Source organism: Uloborus diversus, chromosome 2, assembly GCF_026930045.1.
Source record: "Uloborus diversus isolate 005 chromosome 2, Udiv.v.3.1, whole genome shotgun sequence".
Classification (NCBI taxonomy): Eukaryota; Metazoa; Arthropoda; class Arachnida; order Araneae; family Uloboridae; genus Uloborus; species Uloborus diversus.
Window position 1 is genome coordinate 167071855 of NC_072732.1, and position 23172 is coordinate 167095026.

The window sequence follows — 23172 nt, forward strand, 5'->3', positions numbered from 1 at the left end:
ACTCCTGCAATCTACGCCTGGTGCAACTTTAAAGGATGGCTAATTCAAGTGTTGCAGCCATGCACAGATCCAAAAGGGGGTTATGACACGGCTGTGGAGTTGGAGAAAAAATGACTAACTCCAACTCCGGGAGTTTAATCTTCAACTCTGTCTTCTTTACCCCAAAATCAGTCCAATTCCAACTCCGACTCCTCAAGCACTGGCAGAATTGCAGACTTTGAGGGAAAATGAGCCTCTTACACAGACTCTTGAAATTTTAAATCTTGACTCCTGACTCTGACTGCTTTGCCAATAAATCAGTAGGATTCCAACTCCAAGCCCTGGTTATGACCCCTTCGAGAAGATGAAAGAAAGCCGAAACACTAATTTTCAGGCCTCTAATTTCAGTAAATTTCTGGAAAAGGGCCTTCAATCTCCACGTCCCACCCAACTGTCATTAACTCTCTGAGGGTTTTGGATGCTGTGCACCATAGCGAGCACGTTTCAAAAGTGTTTTACACATATTGTTCTAATGCTAAATCAGGGACGTAACTAGAGGGGGGCAGACGGGGCTTGTGCCCCGGGCGTCAGATTTTAGGGGCGCTAAACTGACAAAGTAAATGCTCAAATTAATTTTTGTAAAAAAAGAACAAATTATTAGAAGTCTAAAAAAAAATATTAATTTGAATTTTTGGCATCTTGAATTCAAATTACGTTTTTCGCAATCACGAGCGTGTGTGTGTAGGCGCATGTGTGTGTGTTTGTGTAGGCGCATGTGTGTAGGTGTGTGTGTGTATGTATGCATGCATGCATGTGTGTGCCTGTTGTGTATGCAGAGCTGTGTGTGTACGCGCGTGTGTGTGTAGGCGTTTGTGTGTGTGTGTGTGTATGTATGCATGCATGTGTGTGTGTGCCTGTTGTGTATGCAGAGCTGTGTGTGTACGCGCGCGCGCGCGTGTGTGTAGGCGTTTGTGTGTGTGTATGTAGGCATAAGTGTTTGTGTCTGTGTGCAGGCATGAGTGTAGGAGTGTGTGTTTGTGTCTGTGCGCAGGCATGAGTGTAGGAGTGTGTGTTTGTGTCTGTGCGCAGGCATGAGTGTGTGTATGTATGCGTGTGTGTGTGTGTAGGATATGGACGCAACCTGGAGACGGTTTTCGCAAGAGGAGCAGCATCGTGAGGCCGGTCGAAGTGAAGGCGGTGCTGACAGAGGGTGCTGGTGGGAAAATAAAATGATATGATTTCAAAACAGTCAAGTGAGAACAATAAGCAATCGTGATTGCTCAAAAAAACTCAGTGCGGGCGCAGGCAGAAAGCTTGCATGGTTTAATGGAATGAAGAGTGGTAAAGATAGACCAAAAGAGAGCGAGGATGGCGCAGTAAATAGCATGAAAGTATTTTCTTAGAGTGACCAGTTCTTGTTATATCTTATTTAAAGAACCTCTCTCTCGGAGGAGGAATATAGGAGCGAAGCTATGAAAAGTACAAAACAGCGGAAATGCTCAAATCTCATTTTTATACAATTAAACGTCATAAAGCTACCAACATGATGTCTTCCTCTCATTTACAATGACGAGAGCTTGTCTACAACATTGGCCTAAGGAAAATCGTTACACTGTTCCATTGGTCTAGTTTAGTTTATAAGTTTTCTAATTCTTGGGGGAAAATCTCGCATAATAATAATGGAGATTCAGTTTAAAGTGCGAGAGGCTGCTCATTTTTGTTTAGAGAACACTAAGGTTTTTAGAGATAAATTCAGCTAAAATGAGAAATTTTAGACTTAGTTTCGACATATTTTTGCCACCCACACAATATTTTAAATATGCTTAAATCATCTACTTCAATTAATGTGTTAGAAATCAACTATTTTTTACACCTCTCAAATTTTGCTTTGGTACTTTTGATGCATATTTATATTTACAGTAGAACCTCATTTATCTGGCTCCCGTTTATCCAGACATCAGGCTTATCCGGATCAAATTTGTAGAGTTAAAAAATATATTCACTAAAATGATAATTCTAAATTAATGATAGTAAGAACGAAACTATAAATGTGCCAAGTATTCGCTTATTTTGATTAAATACACAACTGCTATGTATAGGTCGTGCAACAAATTATAGTCATCTCTTGAACTACGTGACGTATTTGGAGTGTCAGTCTGACACCACTGTCAGCTGAACTATTAATGACCAAGTATTTGCGTGTAACAATTCAATGTAATTTTGCTGCTAAAGATCGTTTTTTCCTGCTAATAAAATATAAGTCTTCTTATTTGCGAATTAATTACTGATTATTATCCGTATTATCGTTTATTCAAATTGCCTTCGGTCCAAGTTAGTCCAGATAAATAAGGTTGTACTGTAAATGGAAAAAACCTGAAAAGAAACTCACTGAAAACATGTAATGTTAATATGTTTAAGATTTTTTTTTTTTTAAAGGTTAAAGAAAGAGTTTTGATATGAAGCACATTAGGTATTTGTTTTTCTAAGAAATGTTTTTCAGATGTATAACTAAATACCAGAGGTGGGGAATGTGCGTCCTTTATAAAAAATATCTCTTGTAATAATTAATATTTAATTACACAGATTGCGACAGTATAAAATGTGTTGCATATAAAATTTTCAAGGTAATGTTTAAATAAGACAATCTGTTCAATTCGAGCTATTGTAAGTTGTTGGATTAAAATCTATATACTAAGTAGTGGCAATATTCAACTAATTTCATGTGAGAAACAAAAACAAATAGCCCACTAAATTTTTCATCAGAGTAAAAATTATTTCACACGTTATTGATAGTTGAATACTGTTATTTTTCTTACAAATTTCTTCATAGTAGTATAATATAAATACTTAAAAATAAATAGTTGAAAACATTTCTGTTTTATTGTTTCCATTTAAAGTGGTATTTTTAAATTTGCATCTCGTTCCTTAAAAAAAAAAAGTAACGTCAAAGAAATTGTGAAAAGATTCCTGTGGCGGGCCTGCGTCCAGGAGACCTCAGAGCACCTAGCCTTAAAATTTTGTACAAAATTACTTCGAGCCCCAAGGATTTGAACCTGGGGTTGTTTACTTTAAATTTCTAATTAGCTTTTTTTGTAATTAATTTTTTAAGCTAGAATTTCACATAAATTGCCTTTCAAGGGATGAAAGATTTCTCACATCCCTTAATATTTCATGTTGTTCCAAAAAGATTTTTGCTACATCAAATAAAACTTGTAACAATTTTATCAACAAATTAGAACAGCAGGTATAAGGTATCATCTGGTTTGCTAATTCTGCATTAGCTACCAGTTTGTTTGGCTCTCTTGACTCCCTTAAGAGATTTTTCTCCTCCAGCTCATGTGATTCCTATTCCGGGCTGATGAGTGCTAAAAAGCACGAAACTGCAGTCCTCGGATGGAATAACTGAGCTGGCGGTGTATTTTAAGGTATAAGGGTTTCTATTTTAGCGAAAAGTCCTATGTTCAGTTCGGAGCTAAGGAGCAAAACATATTATTAGAGACCACGAACTTAAAAGTAGTTTTTCAAACGTACAAAACTGCCGTTCTGCAATGCTCAGGAGCTTTTTTAGCACCAGCGCCTATAGCTGTGGAAGTTGGTTCAAGTTCGTTTGGGACGAGGGAAAATGCTCTTCAAAGCGATTTTTTTTTACACCTCATTTATGCATATTTCAACAAATTATTTTTATAATTTCGGGTAGGAGTGGGATTGTGTTCAAAATATTAGCTCTTCACTTAAACTCTATTTTCTATGGGAGGGAAAGGGGAATTTTCACTTTGTTCGAAACGGAACTCATAACGTGTTTTTCAATCTAATTCTTTCTGACAGACAATTTAAATCTTCGTGAATCAAATAAGGCTGCGAAGCAATCTTCGGAGGTTGGTATGCGTCAGCGAGCAGGGGGCAGAGCCACCTGATAAAAAATAATAATAATAATGCAACAAGTTGTTAATTCCTCTCTTGTGGAAATACAAAATAGTTTTACTTGAAAAACTTCGTATGTAAAATAATAAATGAAATATTTAATGAATTTTACCAACTATCGAAATTTTAAAAAATGCAATCCAGTGATAAAACTTTATAAAAACTTATAACTACGTAAAAGTCGCATTTATAGGCTTATCAACACATGCGGCCTCCTTATCACTGCCTAATTTAAATTTATATTTTTTAAATAATAACTTTTTGATATTTATTTTTACGGGGAGTGAAGGGGGGGGGCGCCAAAACGAGGTCTTGCCCCTGCTCGAAAATGACCTAGTTACGTCCCTGTGCTAAATGTTTGTTGTCAAGTGGTCCGAGGTGCAGGGCCATGCCTAGGAATTCATATAAGGTAGGGCACATGACTAACATGGCAAATTGCTCCAAAAAATATTTTATGGGAGAGAATTTTATGCATCTTAGTCATAACCCAGGACCGTCAGAGGGTTGAAGATAACTTGCATTTTTAGTGTTGCATCCCTCGTGTAATTTGAGCTAAGATTACTTTAGAATGAGTTTCTAGGAGGAAGAACTCCCGGAAATCCCATTTATTCCCTCGCAATTTTAAGACTTCAACAATGATCTTAAAATTGCATTTTTAGAGCGTAATTAAGTGTCAAAAAAAAAAAAAAAAAAATCCAATGAGTGTCTTCGAAATCTTTTCTAATGTGACCAAATATAAGTACCTTTGGAGTCCTTTGGTTTCAAAAAAATTCCGAGAAAGAGTGCCCATTCTTTGCCCTAATGGCTCATTATGCAGCCTAACATTGCTTTTTCAAAACTTCAATATCAAAAACATTTTGAGGACAGCCCCCATACCCTGAACTTTTTTTTTTGATATCATCAAAGATAGCCCAAAACCCATTTTTAAAGCTTCAACTTCAAAACTTTTCAAGGAAATGATTCCAAATTTACCTCTTTTTTCACTAAGGCCACCACAGGTAGCTTAAAATTTTGTTTTTAGAAATTTTTCTGGAAGATTTTTGAGCCTTTTCTTCTGAATGATATCCTGAAATTGACTTCAAATGCTAGAAAAGGTTTCGAAAACACACTGAGGACCCCAAACGCCCTCTTGCTCCTGATGTGACCAAATAAAACCTCAATTAGCCTTTTTAACACTTCAATTTTCAAAACATTCTGGGGAAAATCCTTATCACTTTAGTTTTGGTGATGTTAAACCACCAGACCATCCTCCAAAGGTCACTAAAGATGGTACTATAGCATTTTTTTAAACTTTGGTGTTGAAAAATTGTCAGAAAAAACCTGCTAACCTACCTCATTTCCTTAGTGTCACTAAAGATAGGTTAAAATTTTGCTTTCAGAAATTTCTGTGCAACTACCCCTATTAACTCTTATTCTCCAAAGACTGGAGAATAAGGGTTTAGAGGTAAAGAAGACTTTAGTTTTGAAAAAGGACTCTCAAACTTCTTTCTTCTATGGTTGCTAAACATGTACTACAATTGTGTTTAAGACTTAAATGTTGAAAATTTCTAGAGAGCAGCTGTATCTCTTAACTTCAACAAAGACTTTAAAATTCTATTTTAAAGACATCCATTATAAAGTTTTTCTGAAAGCAGATCACTGATATCCTGCTCCACTCTCCCCAAAACACTACCAGAATATTACTCAAATTGCTGTTTTTGATCTCAAGTTTGAAAATTTCTCCTATGAAGATCATGATCTTCGAAACCTAATCCTGACCTTCATCCTTCTGCTGTAACCAAAGAGAACCTAAAATTACCTTTTTAGACTTGTAACTTTGTTATATATCTTTCAGTCAAAGCAATAAATTACATATTAAGAATTTCTCATTATTAAACCAATATGGTTTATAAATTCAAACCTTTCTATTTTTTTTTTTTAAATTTTTTAATTGCTATTATAAATAGTTAAGAGAGGCAGTTGCAAGTCCTCAAAAAAATCAAAGATCCGGCATTAACTGTTTCACAAGGGCAAAATACAGTTGGCTCTCTGTTTAACGACTATCAAGGGACCACAAAAAAATCGTCCTTATGTAGAATGCGTTCTTAAATAAAATGTTTCTAAAACTCCAGTAGAGCATCTGGAACCTTGAAAAGTAGTCTTTAAATAGAGAAAGTCGTTAAATAGAGCATCTTTAAACAGTGAACCAACTGTATATTCTCCACTACTCTCTGTCAATTCAGAGTCTCAAGGCTCAAGTTGTTAAAAACAACATAAGAACCTATTATTTAAATATTTGCAACTGAAATTCCACAATAAATAAAACTTAGAGATTTAGTTTCATATAAATGGTGATAGTCTGAAAAATTGAACGTGTGTGAGGATGGATGGATGTTTTACTTAAAAATAGTTTGTAAGAATTTTCTTTTCTTGTCTTAGCTTTTTTTATAAGAGGTAGAAAAAACCTTTTTCAGCAAATTATTTTTTTGCTTTAAAATATTTTCTCTAAAAATATATTTTATGGAGGAAGGTGACAGTTAATTTGGCATTCACACTGGATGATAGGAACCTATGATATGCCACTGGAAAAAGTAAAACTGATTAGTTACAAAGCTTGTCTGTCATTTTTAGCTCTAGCTTACTTCCTCATTCATTATTTTAATTACCTTGTAGAAAGTCTTTTGTTGAAAAGAAAAGTTTTTTGTTGCAAGAATAGAAAGAGTGCAAACAATATATCAGAAAATTTTGGAAAAATCTTTTGGTCGAAGTATGCTTTGATCTGGGTTCTGTCCAGAAGCATTTACCAAGATCTATCTCATTGAGATTTTTTAACTATTACTGGGGCTAATTTTGAAAACCGCTAGATAAATTAACACTATATCTAAATCATATAGATAATATTATTGTGGAGTTACAGTTTGGGAAATGCTGCACTGAAAGTATTTATCGGTACGAAGGAATATTTCTTAAATGCTAATGAAAGGAAGTTCCATCTTCCTAAATTTCAAGCGAGCAACAAGACTTAATCACACATTGAAAAGCAGTGATCCAATTTTACCATAATAAGTAACTTTTATCGTGTTAAAAATGAAGTAACTTTCCATGCAAAGTTGAAGAAAATCAAATTATGAACATTAATGCAAATAGAATACTTTAACTACATGACATAAGAGTTTTTAATCAAACAAATAGCTTTGCATACCTTTTAAAGCCGGTAAGAAAAAGTGTTTTTCTTTTTTTCGTTCCTTTCTTCAAACCTATTACGCAAATTACCCCCCCCCTCCACACACACACTTATTTTCCAATATCAGATTTATTTTAACTAATTCTCTTAATTATTTTCTCTCTCTATTTTTTGTACTGTATCTGAATTTTATACCACAGAAATTCACACAACACAGCATTTTCTAAGAACCTATCTAGCATGTTATAGGAGGGTTATCTGTAAATTAATGTGTAATATATATTCCTTTCTATCAAACTGTTAGCAACATTGAAAAATTACTTGCAGACTTGTTCCTAATTTGAAAGAATGAATGCCATGATAATCATTTTACCTGCTCTAGATATTTATTTATTTATTTATTTATTTAATACTGAAATTCTCTATTTGTCTACATTTTTGTTTACTTTACAGTATCAGCTTTTAAGGGGGAAAAAACTTAGTTTGTCAAGTATCTTTTTTTTTTTTCTCAAGTTTTGCTAACTTGTGATTTCACATGTTTTTAGAACATATTGCAACCTTAGAGCAATAGTTAGATATCTCAACCACAAAACAATGTTAGATATTCTACTGATGCTCTGAAGCAATAATATGTCTGACGTAATAATATGTGTACTTCATTTCCCTGATTTCCTTTTGGTTGCTTTATCTAAAGTACAACAACTTAAAGACAAAGCTAAACATTGCAAAGATTTCTTAATGGTATTTCAGAGTAAAGGTAAGCAATGACTGTAAATTTGCAGATTAGCTTCTTTGTTTCATGAAATTCTTAATAATTACTTAATTGCATTGCTCATAATGAAATCTTGAGATCTGCAGTTGATTTCATAATTATCTGAGCACTTTTTGCATATTGTTGGGGGGAAATTACCTTTAAATTTTCATAAATGATTTTGTCAAATATGCATTCCAAATCTAATTTTTTTCCTTAACTAGCAAGCTCAAAGGAAAAACTGTTAGGTTAGTATGGATATTAATCATCATTGTGAATTGTAAGTTGTTTATAAGATTGCTTAATGTGCATCATTTAACTTGATAATATATCAAAGTAAGATTAAATCGATATATTAATCTCATTAAAAATTGATTTTTTAATATTCAAATATATATGAGTTTGCTGCATGTCTGTGATAATTATGCATGTTTTTAAGAAACTTGAATGTATTTTTACAATAAAATACCAATAAAAATTAGTGCTTAAACGAATAATTTGTAGCAGTCTTTAAAAACTCATTTTTTATATGTAAAATGTAAAAAATAGAAAGATGCTAAATTGACTTGAATATCATTTTTTTCCAATGATTAAAAATAATATAAATGTAAACAAAAATGACTGGAAATTCCATGATTCTGTGTTTAATATCTTTCAGAGAATTGTGAAAAATTTACATTTCATGTGTAGAAAAGTTTGTGTATGTGTAGGTAATATTAAATTAATATCAGTAGCATAGCTACAGGCTCCAAAACATTTGTCCAAAAATATTTCAGAGAATCACAAGAATTCTAATTGAATTTCAAATTTAAATACTGTAGCCCCCATCTTACATTATGCTCCAGGGTCCCCCGTACCTACCTAGACTTAACCAGTTTGATGGGACCACGAAGGCAGCTTTGTTTTTTATCCAAACCAGCACCACCTGAGGTACTGATTTGGAATGGGAACTTAGTGGACTTTGTGTCCACAAACATATTTAACATGCCTCAGTCGCCATTAATGAACATGGAGGATCTTCAACCGCCTGAGATGGAACCCGGGACCCTCCAGTTAAAGTCTGACACCTTACCAACTACGCCATCATGGCTAGTAGCCCCTCAATACATTACACTTGTCTGGGAATCAATAAAAAGGTGGGACGCAACTATAAAAATAAAGATTCACCTTACAATCAAGCAACTGATTTGTGCCTTTATAATAAATTTAGTTGATTCTTTTTTGGGATTTTTTTTTTCTTCTTTTTCAATTGAAAAAACAAAATAACTTTAACTTAGCTTTTTTTTATATATAAAACCAATTATATCAATTTGGGGGGGGGGAGGGATTTTTGATGAAATAATAATCCAACCAGTTAAAACTATAACTGCAAGCAAATTCAGATAAATAGAAAACATTCCTGTTTTATTCATGGGCTAAAACAGAAAGAAAAATAATTTTCCTGGGAAATACCTTGTTTTTACTTTTCAATTGCAAAGCAAAGTTTTATTTCCTTCAAATTTTCAGCAGACATAGTAAAAACACTGATTCCAAATGAGCTATGTAACAAAGTGCCACAAAACAAAAAGTTGTAGTACTTTCTAAAAAAAATGATGATACAGATAAATTTTTCTTTATGTATCATAAATCTTGTATAATATGAAAGCAATAATTGTGCTATCTTTGATTCCACCATATTATGCACTGTAACTGTATGACTTTGTTATGCCTGTGCTAATTTGGTTTTTTACAATGAAAAAGATAAGTGAAAATAGATAGTTCATTATATTTTGAAATGGCAATAAATAAATGGTTCAAACTTTATTGCTAGCGTAATGTTCCTTCAGTAACAAAATATTGTTTGAAATATACTTTTTAAAATTTATTGTTATAAATTTTAATTTATGAATTTATTTTTGTTTCTAGTTGCAATGCTGAGAGTAAGGATTTCCATTCGCAGTCAAAAAGTATTGATCATTCAGTTTTGTATTGCACTTTAATTGTGCCTGATGATAAGGTATGTAATTTTGCATTTGAAAATTTGATTAATTTTTCATTTTTGTAAAAGTTTTTGTGCTTCTATAATGTTCATAATGTGAATAGTTTATTCTCCATTATATAACTACAACATGCAATATACTTGAAGTACATCGCCAGGAATACAGAATTATCACTGACCAGACAAGTTGGCTTCCTTAAGAGGTTTTCCACCTCCAGCTCAGTCACTCCTATGCCGGGCTGATGAGTGCTAATAAGCATGAAACTGCAGTCCTCGGCTGGAATTGACTGAGCTGGTGGTGTATTTCATGTATTTCTGCCTCAGCCCTGGCTATAAGCTGGTAATTTATTGAATATGCAATATACTATTATTTATATATTCTTATAAAAAATATTAGTAGTTTGTAAATAGTTATCATAAGTAGGTAATATCACTTTACTGGTCACATATGTATAGTGAAAGTGAAAATTTTGTAACTGTTATGTTTGTGAATGCGAGTTACCTAAGCAGTGAAAGGGATTCGGAAGGCAAGAGGGGGGGGGGGGAGGGGGGTGATTGCCTGTGCATTTTTTTCATCATTAAAGATTACCTATACGTTTTTAAGATTTTAATTTGAAAATAATTCTGGGAGATCACCCAACAATAGCTTTAAACTGCATTTTTTAAACTTTGGTTTCAAAAAATTTCCAGAGGACCCCCCCCCCCCCTGTAAACATGCTCCTTCCTTCTTGTGTCTTCAAAGAGGGCTTAAATTTGTATTATTATAAGAATCAGAAAGTTTTCTAGGAAGCGAACCCACTTCTTCCTAAAATCAGTAAAAATATGTAAAAATGTGTTTTTAAACCTCCAATTAAGAATCAAATTCGGAAGTAATCCTCCATATTTTCCTTTGAAGTCACCGAAGGTAGTCTAAAATTGATGTTTTAGGGCTTTATCAGTTTCAAAAGATTTATCAGGGAGAACCTCTGAACTCTTTCTTTCCTCATTAAGTCATTCAAAGATATCCTGAAATAGCGTTTTTGAATTGATTCAACTCTGCAAAATTTTCGGGATAGAAATCCAGAACGCCTTTCCTTCAGTTTGCTAGAGATGTCCTAAATTTTCTTTTTTAAGACACCAGTTGTAGGATTATTTTCAGGTAGTTACCTTTACATCACCAAAGACGTTTCTTTTGATACTTCAGCTTCAAAATTTCTTGGGGAAAAGTTTCTGAAGCCCTCCTCTCTCACCCCCTGAAATCACCCAAAGAAAGCCAAAAGTTGTCTTCAGCTTCCAAAAATTTCTTGCCCCACGCTTATAATCCCCAATTGCCGCCTCTGTAGCTAAGTATTGTTGATCCATCAAAAAAGTGGATAATGATATAACTTGTAGTATTCATTGAAACAATGCAGTTGAAGTAATAGATGACTTATACAATATAAATGTTTACTCCAGAGCATTTTTTAAGATTGGGATAACGCGAAACCAATGTCGCCTAGTGAAAAAAAATTGTCGCCTGGGAGGTGAAAAATCAAACCACTGGGCGACATTGAAAAATCCAATATTTGATCACTCCTCATTTTTGTAAACTGATTTTAAATCTTTGCTCAACCTTTTTTTTCCTTTCCTGAGCAAAGGCTATATCTGTCCGAGAATCCTAAAAAAGTGCAGAAACAAAATCTACTTCAATCGATTCCCTCAAGGAAGCCCCTCGCCTTCAGCAAATCATTTCCCGTTTTCGTGTTTTCTGTCTGAATCTGAAGCTGCAGGCAAAAAGAGGCATTTTCCCAAAAACACCAAATACAAAAGAAGGGCCGTTTTCTAGAAACTCATCAGTAGCTTCTGTTTCAGGCTAACTGATCATAACACCCTGTGTAAGAAAAGTGAATTCGCGCATTGAAACTCGTACGTTACCATAGATTTCTAGCAGAATGAATGATCTTTGCATAGCAGAATATCGTTGCTTGCAGCACCACAGACCTTGCTTGTACTCCGTTTTCGGTTCTCTACCCTAACACAACTTTTTTCCATTTTTGTTTTAAATTCCGTTATAAGTTGTCCTTCGGTTCAGAAGAAAAAAGCATGCAGCATGCTCAAAGAGAAAGAGATATTTTTAGATAGCTTCTACTTCTACAAATAAATGCGGTTAGTTATCCTGCAATATTTTATGACCTGTTCGCTTTCTTTTTCACATTTCATTGCTGCTATTATTTTTAAAAAATAAAGGGGGGAAGGGCAATTGGGTTTCGAGAAAAAAAAATAGTTTTAAATTTATTTCAATAGGATTTTTTTTGTTTTTTATATTTAAAAAAACATTCCATCAACATTGTAATGAATAAAACAATCTGCACTTAAGCTTAAGGATTAAGAAAATAGTTCCTTTATTTTAAAAAAAAAACGTACCAACGTTTATACTGCTTGAGCTTTTTATTTATTTATTTTGAACTTAATTATTTTATGATTTTTCATTCTTAAGAATGAAGGTTACTTATGTCCCTCTAAGTAAACAACTTTAGAAAACACCTTAAAATAAATATTTTCAGTAATTGTAGAATTTTTATCAGTTAATCAAAACTGACGGCTCTTATTTCTTTCATCCCCCCTCCCTTTTTCCTCTCTCTTTTCTAGTAGGTCTAAAAATAAGAAAGTCTTCAAAATGCTATGCTTCAGAAAGTCTTTCAGCCCGCCAAAACAATTAAAGAAAGTCTCAAATGTCGTTTTCGGGGCTTCAATTTCGCAAAATGTTCAGGAGAGGGTTACTAAGCACTTCGCCTTCTAACAACATCGAAAATCATTTTAAGACTGCTTTTTTGAAGCTTCAGTTTTGAAAAACTGCTGAGCCCTCAACGACTTAAAGTTACCAAATATGGTCTACATTCCTGTTTTTAAGACTTCGATTTCGAAAAACTTTCACCGCAAAATATCATATAGCTTTTCTAAGACTAATTTTTAACAATTTCCACAGAAGGTCCCCTGAACCTTTTTTCCCCGCAATAGCATCAGAGATCGTCTGAAATTGTATTCTTAAGACTAAAATTTCAAAATTTTCCCGGGGGAGGACCCCCCCCCCCCCCCACCATCAAAAGGAGAAATTTCTCGCAAAATTTTCAAAGTTGCGTTTTTCGATTTTCAATTTCAAAAAAAATTGAATGTGGGAGGAGGAATTGATTTTATCATGAGTAGAGGATAGTCTTGAAGTCCATCCCTACCCTAACGTCAATAAATGTAAAACCTATAATCTTGCTTTTAAGGCTTCAATTTCCACAAATTTTTGCTGAGTCCCCTCCCCTCTGCCTTTCTTTCACCAAAAAAAAAAAAAAAAGTTGCATTTTAATGCAACAATTTAAAAAAAAAATCTGGGAGACAGCCCCTAGACCCCCTGCCCCCACTTTCAGATGGAAATTTATCTTCCAATGAGCCCCCCCCCCCCCAGTCAAAATCCTGGCTAAGCCACTGCCGCTACCGAACCTCTTCTCGAACCTTCAACACCAAATATCACCTAAAATGCGTTTTTCAGATTACAAATTCGAAAAATTTCCGGGGGAAAAAACACTTGGGCCCCCTTAACTTAGGAGTTAATATTATACTTATGGTTAGGTTTATATCTTCTTATCAGTTTCCTCTTAAACCATCAGCAGTTCTGTATAATTACCTCAGAACAAACAGTGCTGATTATAGGAATATCACTTGGAGGCGACGATATAAGCATATGTTTGTTAGGAAGAGAGGAAAATTATTGGGAACGTTACAGTTTTCATGTTTAACTTGTGGTCGCCTAGTGAAAATTCCTTAAAAAATGCTCTGGTTTACTCCAATATATGCAATCATTTTTTCATAGTTGGTGATACATTCATATCATGCTTGTCTACAGAGGAAAGGTTTCATTAATTTAAAAACATGGCATAACCATCGTCATTATTAAAAATAATACTTCATCTAGCATTAAGTAAATAATTTTTTACAGAAAAGAAATTTTGCTTATCATAGTACCAGAAGGTTTTGATGACAAAAAAGAAGAAAAAAAGATAAAAAAAGATAACTCGCCAAATGCTTGAGATAAAACTCGATTATTAATATTAGGGGGGGGGGGTTGAGCAATCACATTGCTTATTGTTCTCATTTGACTGTCCTTGACGTTACGCTGATTTTATTTCCCACTCGCCACCCTCTGCAGCTCTCCAGCCCACCGTTCTCTGCAGGCACGTCTTCTCTAGTCTTGAGCACTGTTGTCCCCCGGAATCTGCTTCTTCTGGTTGGTGGCATCCATGTCCTGCACACCTGCACTCTCATAAACATACACACACGCCTACGTGCATACATACTGGTTTACACACACACAACTATACACATTTAACTGCCAAGGAGGAGGGGCAGGCTTGGGGGTCAGGAACCGTTTCTGGAAACAATAACTCCAATGAGTAGGGTCCTGTCACAGCTGGGGATTGCGAAAAACATAATTTGAATTCAAAATTTCAGAATTCAAATTAATTTACTTTTTTGAGCAATCACAATTGCTCTCACTTGACTGTCTGTGATGTCCAGTTCCTTTTGGAACAGGCACACCAGCACTACCGCCCGCCGACCTCTGCAAGCGCGGGTTCTCTGGTCCTGAGCACTGTCCCCCCCCCCCCCCGGAACCCGCTTCTCCTAGTCGATGTCATACACACATGCACACTCACACACTCATTCACACACATACACACATGCCTTCACACACATACACACATGCCTTCACACACATACACACCTGCCTTCACAAACACACACACTTAAGAGCATACACACTGGTCTACGCACACACAACTATACACACGTAACTGCTCAGGAGGAGGGGCAGGCTTGGGGGTACAGGAGTCGTTTCTAGAAACAATAACTCCAATGAGTAGGGTCCTGTCGCAACTTGTGATTGCAAAACACATAATATGAATTCAAAATTTCAAAATTCAAATTAATTTTTTTTTAATTTTTTTTTATTTAAGAAATAAGAATCCAAATTTAGTGTTAAAACTACAACAGATTAAAATGACTGGAAAACATTCAAATGTTGTTTATCCTTCGGAAAGAAAAAAGGTTAATTTTGTGAGAAATATGACATTTTTACTGCATAGTCTCAAATTTAAAGCAGATTTTTTTTTTCACTTTTAATGTTTCAAGGAACAGAGTAAAAGTAAAAGTTAATGCTACTTTTACTAACTACTTTTCCCATGCTTAAATGTACAGTTAACTCCTGACTATCCTACCTTACGTAACAGAAAATTCGGCTGGATAACAAGAAAACCAAATCAGGCAATGTGTTATAGATATTTATCCATTTCCTATCCTATCATGGTATTAAAAACACATGTTTCATATTTAAGATAAGATGAAAAACTTACAATTGGATATAACATACCACATAAGCATAATTAGGGGAAAATGTGCTAATTTCCTTTATTTATTTATTTTTTAATGCTCAAATTACTCTGTCAACCTGGATTTTACATGCCGGCTGGTGGTGTGATGGTAAGGTGCTGGCCTTCTATGCCTGGGACCCAGGTTCTGACCTGCTGTGGCCAATCGGTGGATTTTGAGATGCAGAAAATCATCAGCGCCCATGTGGTATGATTATGCAACATGTAAAAGCTCCCTTGGGTATTCGTATGGCTTTGAATTCTCCCGGTAAAATTAAATTTCTAGTGCAGTTTTGTATCAAAAAGGGCCCAGGTGCCTCCATCTGGTGGAAACTGGATGTCAAAATCTAATTGTGTCATGCATCAGCACCTTAATGATGTCACGTGAAAAACTGATGCGTTGTCGGGGCACACACTAGGTCTGGTAAAGGCCGAATGACTTCTTACACAGCCCCATTGGAAACAAAATACTAAACAAAAACCTGGATTTTACGTCAATGAAAATTACTTTTTATTGCCAGCAATTCACAGTCTGCTAATGTGTGTTGACATGTTTAAAACTTGAGTACAAGATGCATAACTTAAAGCTGCTGGGATCATTCCTCAGTTTCTTACAAGGCGTGATAGCATGAAGCCTGAATGGCCTGGAACTTACTGTAATGTGTGTATGTGTGCAACTGACCTACTGAAAATTTTGACATTGCTGAGCTAAATTTAAGTATTTTCATAAATGATGATGAGGTTTAAATGCAGCATATTTAAAAACTTTTTTTTAAATCTACTTAAGAAGAAAAATTTTGTTCAATATATTTTTTTTTTCCAGCGACTACTTTGCCCTCCTGTGATGTGCTTCACTCCAATAACACGTAATTCTGCAGAAAAAATACTCTTAAGAGGGGATTCCAGTGGAAGAGTTCTGTTCTGGTATGTCCCAGATGTTCCAGATAATGAAATTGAAAAAGTGGCAAAAACAGGAAAGCCTCTTGGTAAGTTTCTTTTCTTGATTTTCAAATTGAAACTGTTTTTTGAAACTTCAGAATGAACTTTAAAATGCTTTTGAATATTATTATATAGAGTATTCCCCTAAACTATCACTGAGTTTGCAAGAAGCATGGGATTCTATGCATCCACCGCCTGCTGGAATATTAGATCAAATGGTATGCTAAGTTTTTTCGTGTTCATGATCAAATGAACAATAACTTTTTTGTTTTTGATACATTGTGGGAAATTGATATAATTTAAAATTAATTTAAGGTTACTTGATGCATGCCATATCACATTGCTCAATGACATTTTGATACTGGGTGTTTGTAACTTTTATGTATGGAAAATTCACATGTAGAATTAAGATTTTAAGGGAAATCAGATTAGTTAATTCATTTGTAGATACATTGAAATTTTTTAATTAAAAATAAGGCCCATTAAATGTGTAAATGTGATTGAAAAATATTGACTTAAAAAAAAAATACTGTGCTTTGCAGTCTGTGCAGTCCGTTGATAGTTCGTAATATAAAAAGTAATCTGACTGACATTTAGTTCAGATTAAATTTAATCTGATTTTTTTCAGTTGCAGACGAAGATTAACGTTAGTTTAAACTAACTCGTTAGTTGCTGAAAGAAACTAATTTAGTTCAGATTATTTTAGTTCAGATTAAATTAATCAGACTGAATTTAGTCAGACTAAAAGTAATCAGATTAAAAGTAATTAAAGTGATTTGATTACTTTTTAAATTCAGATTAAGTTCGTAAAATATAAATATCACATGAACAGAGGCACATTTGTATTTCTGTGTGTATATACATATTTATGCAAGCATACACGAGTTAATACGTGTATAAACGACTATGTGCGTGTATATACGTATATAAACGTGTTATCCCGCATATGTTCGTGTACGGAGGTATATTTGAATTTTTAAGTGAATATACATATTTATGTGTGCATACACAAGTAAATACGTGTATAAACGAGTATGTATGTGTACACAAGAGAATATGCATATGGATATGTGTTACCCCGAGTATACTCATGTACAAAGGTAAATTTGCTTTAAATTGTATATACACATACTTATGCGTGCACACAAACGAAAGTACGTGTATATACGTGTACACATGAGAATATGCGTATAAATACCAGTTTACCCCGAGTATACTCGTGTAAAGAGGTACATTTGTATTTCTGCGTGTATATACATATTCAAGAGTGCATACATGAGAAAGTACATGTATATACAAGTATGTTTGTGTACATGCGAGAATATGCGTATAGATATGTGTTACCCCGAGTATACTCGTGTAAAGAGGTACATTTGTATTTGTACGTGTATATACATATTTATGCATGCATATACAGGGGTCTGGCCAGAGGATATTTGTGTCCGTTAACGGACCCTTCACAAAAATCCGATCAACCAAAACGGACCTTTCACAAAATCTCGATCAAACAAAACAGACCTTTCACAAAATCTCGATCAAACAAAACGGACCTTTCACAAAATCCCGATCAAACAAAACGGACCCTTCACAAAATTCTGATAAACAAGATCGGATCTGTCACAAATTGTTTATTGAAAGAGCAAATCTGAAAGCAAAATAACGCATATTTCTGTGAAAAGGAAAAAAAAGAAAAAATCGGCAAAAGCAATAAATAATTGCTACTGCCAAATAAATATAATGGTTGTTTGTTTTATCACAGCTAATTAGCAAAGGTGTTGTTGTAAACTTTTCTGAAAAGGCATTGGTAAGCACTTTTCTCCCGCTCATGATTTAATAAACAATAATAATATATATCTGCAGAATGAACTTAGAACTGCAAAGGGAGTAAGGGTGAGGAAAAAATATGATCGCTTCAGATAGGGTTACCAACTTCAAAACTATCACCACTTAGCATCTGGCGTTGAACCTTTATAATGACTTGATTAGAAAATATTCTCATCATTTTGTCCGTTTGTCAATATTTGCGTTTTTACGGTGCAGTGCGATGTTTAATTGTTATTTTGGGAGAAAATTATATGGATTTTGATTTTTCGATGCCAACAAGGATGATTAACTTTGAATAAACTCTTTTAATTACCATTTTTATTTTTCTTTAGATGTCTACATTTTGAAAAATGCAATCTTTTAACATCCGATATGAGAATCACATTTTGTTCTATTTTCCAGCTTACTTCGCTTAATTAGGATTCAAATAAATGAAAAGTCTCTTTATTTCTGTTAGAACTCTCATTTCAAGTTTTTAAAGCAAAATTCCATTTTCTGTTATGAGTCAAAAATTAAAATGCTGAATAGATGGTTTATTTTATTTTATTATTATTATTATTTTTGGAACTGATGTGATATACCCCACCCTTGGCGACTTTTTCCTGTTGGCGCCAAGAAAGCGTCGCCAAGAAAACGATGTATGACGACATATGTCATACATCGTTCTTAGCAATGCTTTTTTAGCGCCAACAGGAAAAAATCAGATAAAAAAACATGATCAAAGCACTTCAGAACACAATATATATAAAAACAACATAAAAGCACAACAAAAAACATCACAAATATATGCTTCAAAAATGTACAGGGCCGGGGTTTTTTGTAAACATATTAAAATACAATGAAATAAATTATTGTATTAATTACAAGTCGAAATTAATGCATTAATTTGTTTTTCATCATTTCTCCGGGATACGAGCCCTCGGTCTCATAGTGAGCCGAGGTCTCATTACGAAAGTACTATGAGACCTCTGGCTCGCCAGGACCTCGCTCCGTTATTCCTCCGACTGTTAATATACATTACAGTCGGAGTATGGTCTCAGTTATGTATATTTTCATGGAGACACCCAAGGGTGGCTCCTTCCGTTCAGTGTGCAATAATGACACAGTTTTAAGTGTGAAATATGCACCATTATTGTGCAGATTTATTAATAAAATTCAGCATTTTTAAGAGTACAACCGAAAGAACTTTCAATTGTTAACATAAAATTCAGTACCTAAAGGAGGCACGTTAATAGAATGTCTAAATAATTCATGGCATCGATAAGTATTAACTTTTAGAACAAAATAACCGTTCTATTTCTGTAAAATTAATTTACATACCGTAAAAATAAAGTTAAAAACTACAAGAACCCCTCAAGGATTTGTAAAAACAAAGAATTTTAGAAGTGAGAGGTTTTTTTGAATTCTAAAATAAAGAACTTACCTTTTTATATGGTATAAATATTCACTCAGTCTAAAACAATACATCATATGACAATGGCACGTTACTGATACACACCACGTTGGAGTTAACTTTTAATTAACCTTCAAGTTTGAAGAAACTGGCATTTTCTAATGTTTTTACTTCAAAACACAACTACTGAATTTAAACTAACACAAAATAAGCATTCCTGTAAGGTATATTGCACTAAACAACACCACGTATCTCTCCTGCGTGAAACCCAAACAACCCAAGTAAACAAGTTTGAACAGATCTGTAAGATTGCCTTCGGATTGCTAAACACAGGTTAGTTTGGCCAGGGATGCCATGCATAAAACATTATCGCCTCATTGGCGAGAAAAATATTTTAATTTTGTGCAAAAAAATTGAATGTCGCCAAATGGGGGGTATATCCCATCTGTACCTTTTTTTTTGGGGGGGGGGGTCAACTGTGTCCACAGATATTAATGATATGTTATCATAGGACTCTAAAATGCAATTTTAAAATAGTTTTATCAAAAATATTTCTTTTACAAGCCGTTTTTATACTTTTGATGCCTTCACTTTGAGAATTGCGATCTCTTTGCATCCGCCAGGGGAATCCGATTTTTCGAATTTTTGATGATTATTACGCTTTGTTAAGAGGTAAACAATTGAAATATCTTTTTATTTTTGTTAAAATCACGGAATTTATAAGTTTTAAACGAAATTCTGTGCTTTTTAAGAGTGTCTTGGGTCAAAAAGTTGAATGCTGAACCCTATTCTGAATTTTGTTTTATTTATTTATATTTTTGTTACAATTATTTTAAATATTGTACAGAAATATATCTAGTATAAAATTTAACATAATGCAGAATGGTAGATAAATATTGATACTTGAAAGAGCGATGCCCCCCCCCCCCCCCCGCCAAATATCAGAAAAAATATCCAGAATGATTTTCTCGACATAGAAGAGGAAAACACTCAACTTTAAGTTTAATTGATGCAGTTTGTGCCATCTCTAAATTGTAAAATTTCGTTTTAAGAATTTTTTTTTTGCGAATTTTTTTTATTTTTCACAAAATTAATTCTTTTTTCACAAAATTATTTGATTTTTCACAAAAAATGGACCCTGTGAAAAATCCTGGACAGACCCCTGATATAATGAGAATGACGTATATATATATAAGTATGTTCATGTACACACGAGAATATATGTAAACATACGTGTTACCCTGAGTATATGTACAGAGGTAAATTTCTATTTAAACATGTATATACATATTGATGCATGCATATACGAGAAAATATGTGTATATACGAGTAAGTACGTGTGCATACGACACTAGGCTTATTGATAAGAGTTTAACCCGAGTATACTCGTGTACGATGGTGCACATTTGTATTTCTACGTGTGTATGCATATTTATGCGTTTATAAACAAGTAAATATGTGTATATACGAGTACACATGATAATATGGGTATAGATACGTGTTACCCCGAGTATACTCGTGTACAGAGGTAAATTTGCTTTTAATTGTGTATATACATACTTATGCTTGCACACAAGCGAAAATATGTGTATGTACGTGTACACATGAGAATATGCGTACAGATATGTGTTACTCCGAGTATACTCATGTAAAAAGCTACATTTGTATTTCTATGTGTATATACATATTTAAGTCTAAAAATAATTAACTGAAGGATTATTTAAAATAATAACTTTGTCATTTCTGGACCTCAATCAGACTGACGTAAGTCCAAGAATTGCAAAATTTTATTTATTACTGCATTGTAATCCTAGTCCACAACGAGTCATGCAAACATAGTTCTATAAAAAAAAATGCTCTGTAATTATTTACTTGTGTTAAAAGAGTGCACATCCTACCCTTTGCATGCGCCAGACAAATGTTTTTCCTATCTCCTTTAAAGTAGTGATTATGTGACTTTCATTAGTCTGGCTCTGAGTTACAGATTTGTAACACTGACTTGTAAAATTAATATCAGATTAGCTTGTGAAGATTTTTACAACAAGATTAAAAACAAAAAAGGCATTCTAATAAAGTCCTAGCCAATGCAGAGAATATGTAAATATTGATCAAATTTATGTTCCTCATTCAAAGTTTTTCCTCTTAATATAGTAACATAAAAAGATTAACATATAGGAAAGTAAATGTTTAAATGTCTCATGTATTATTTATTACCCCTGGTTTAGGCTCATAATTAATAAACATTGATTCATAGCATTGGGAATGAACTAACCTTAAAAACACCCGAAAAACCGAAAAGGGGTGTACCCTTTTGAATACTCGCTATCCTGTCGGGGGGGGGGGGGATTCCGGTGTCCTGGTTGAAAATTTCAGAAATCTGGCAAGCCTAACTTTAACCACAATGTTCCAAAACATTTGTAGCTGATGTGAAAAGGTAGTGTGTGTAATTTTGTATTTATGTATATTGTCTTACTTCATGTTATTATTTTTTCGATATAATTTGGTAAAATAAAATGAGTATAAACTATTTTTTCTTCTTCAGCTTGTATAAAAAAATATCTTAATGCAGATGTTTTGTAGTTCATTCATGTGAATTTATGCTCTCGTAGTACCATGCTCCTGATGCTGCTCATTTGAAGCTCACTGCAAGTGTATACCTGCCTCTTCAAGGTCGCTTAGTTTGTGGGAGAGAAGATGGGTCAATCCTAATTATCTCTGCCACTCAAACAGTTCTGTTACAGTTATTGTATGGAAAGCATCAGACATATGAAGGTTTGTTACAAATCACACTACTACATTAAAAAAAAAAAAAATTGTGAAGAGTAGTATTTGAAACTAAATAATTTTCATTACTTTATTACTTGAAATGTAAGTCATTATGGCGTATTGAAAAATTATTAGTGCGTGCAGATTCCGAAGCCTATTTTTTCCAAATAGCTCTATTCTGAGATTCCAATACTAGATTTCTAAACCATGAAATCATTATGTTAATCGATAACATTAGTATGTAGTTACAGGGGTAGGAGTTGTCCTAAAAATTCTAGAATTCCTAAAATTTCAAATTTTGTTATAAAACTCCTAAAATTTTGAGTTTTGTCCTAAAATTCCTAAAATTTGCATTGTTTCGTCCCTTACTTGGGCAGAAAAATAAAATTCCGTCAAAATATAAAACTTTTTATGATGATATGTCTATATTTTAGGATAAAATAAACTTCGTAAACCCTAAGAAATTTTCTCTAAGAAAGAAAGAGAAAAACCTGTGCTGCTGCTTTTTTTGCTGGAGAAGAAGGGAAGGAGGGGGGTGCAGTTAGCCGAAACACATGCTCAATGTAAAGTTGTTTGTTTTATCTATACTTTGTAACTCTTGCAGTCATTCCTTTTCTGCAAAAAATATGTAAAAATAAAATAAACAGCTCAGCAGCAAAGGTTGCAGAAAAAGAGTTAGGGGAAAGGAATAGCATCTGATATTTTTGGTTTGTTTCGCTTTGATAAGGAATAAAAAATATGAACCGGGGGAGGGGAGTTATCCCCCCTTCTCTCAAATTGCAATTCTGTGGCAGAGGGAGGGGGTGATGTGAGAGGTATCATAGCTAATTGAAATAAAATAAATACAATGTGTTCAGTTGGAACCCAAATATAAACATTTGGTTCAAAAAACTTTTTGCTTTAAAAATGTAAATAGTAATTTGTTTTATTAAAATGTCTCAGAAAATGAAATTATCTTCCTTGCGGTTGGGAAAAGCAAACAGAAGTGGATGCAGGATCAGCACATGGTGCCGTGCAAAAAAAGGGTGAATTTAAAGCATTTTGTTCTGATTGGACATCATCTTTCCAATATTGATAATCAAGGAATTT

General features: G+C 33.8%; 1 protein-coding gene across 1 annotated transcript in view; it reads left to right on the plus strand.

The window, feature by feature from the left end:
* LOC129217477 (WD repeat-containing protein 7-like) overlaps window positions 1–23172 on the plus strand; it is a 78223-nt gene that overhangs the window by 21754 nt on the left and 33297 nt on the right. The window contains exons 9-12 of the mRNA XM_054851782.1: window positions 9720–9810; window positions 15985–16147; window positions 16236–16318; window positions 21927–22089. Coding sequence (XP_054707757.1) covers window positions 9720–9810; window positions 15985–16147; window positions 16236–16318; window positions 21927–22089 — 500 coding nt within the window. The remainder of the gene's footprint in view (window positions 1–9719; window positions 9811–15984; window positions 16148–16235; window positions 16319–21926; window positions 22090–23172) is intronic.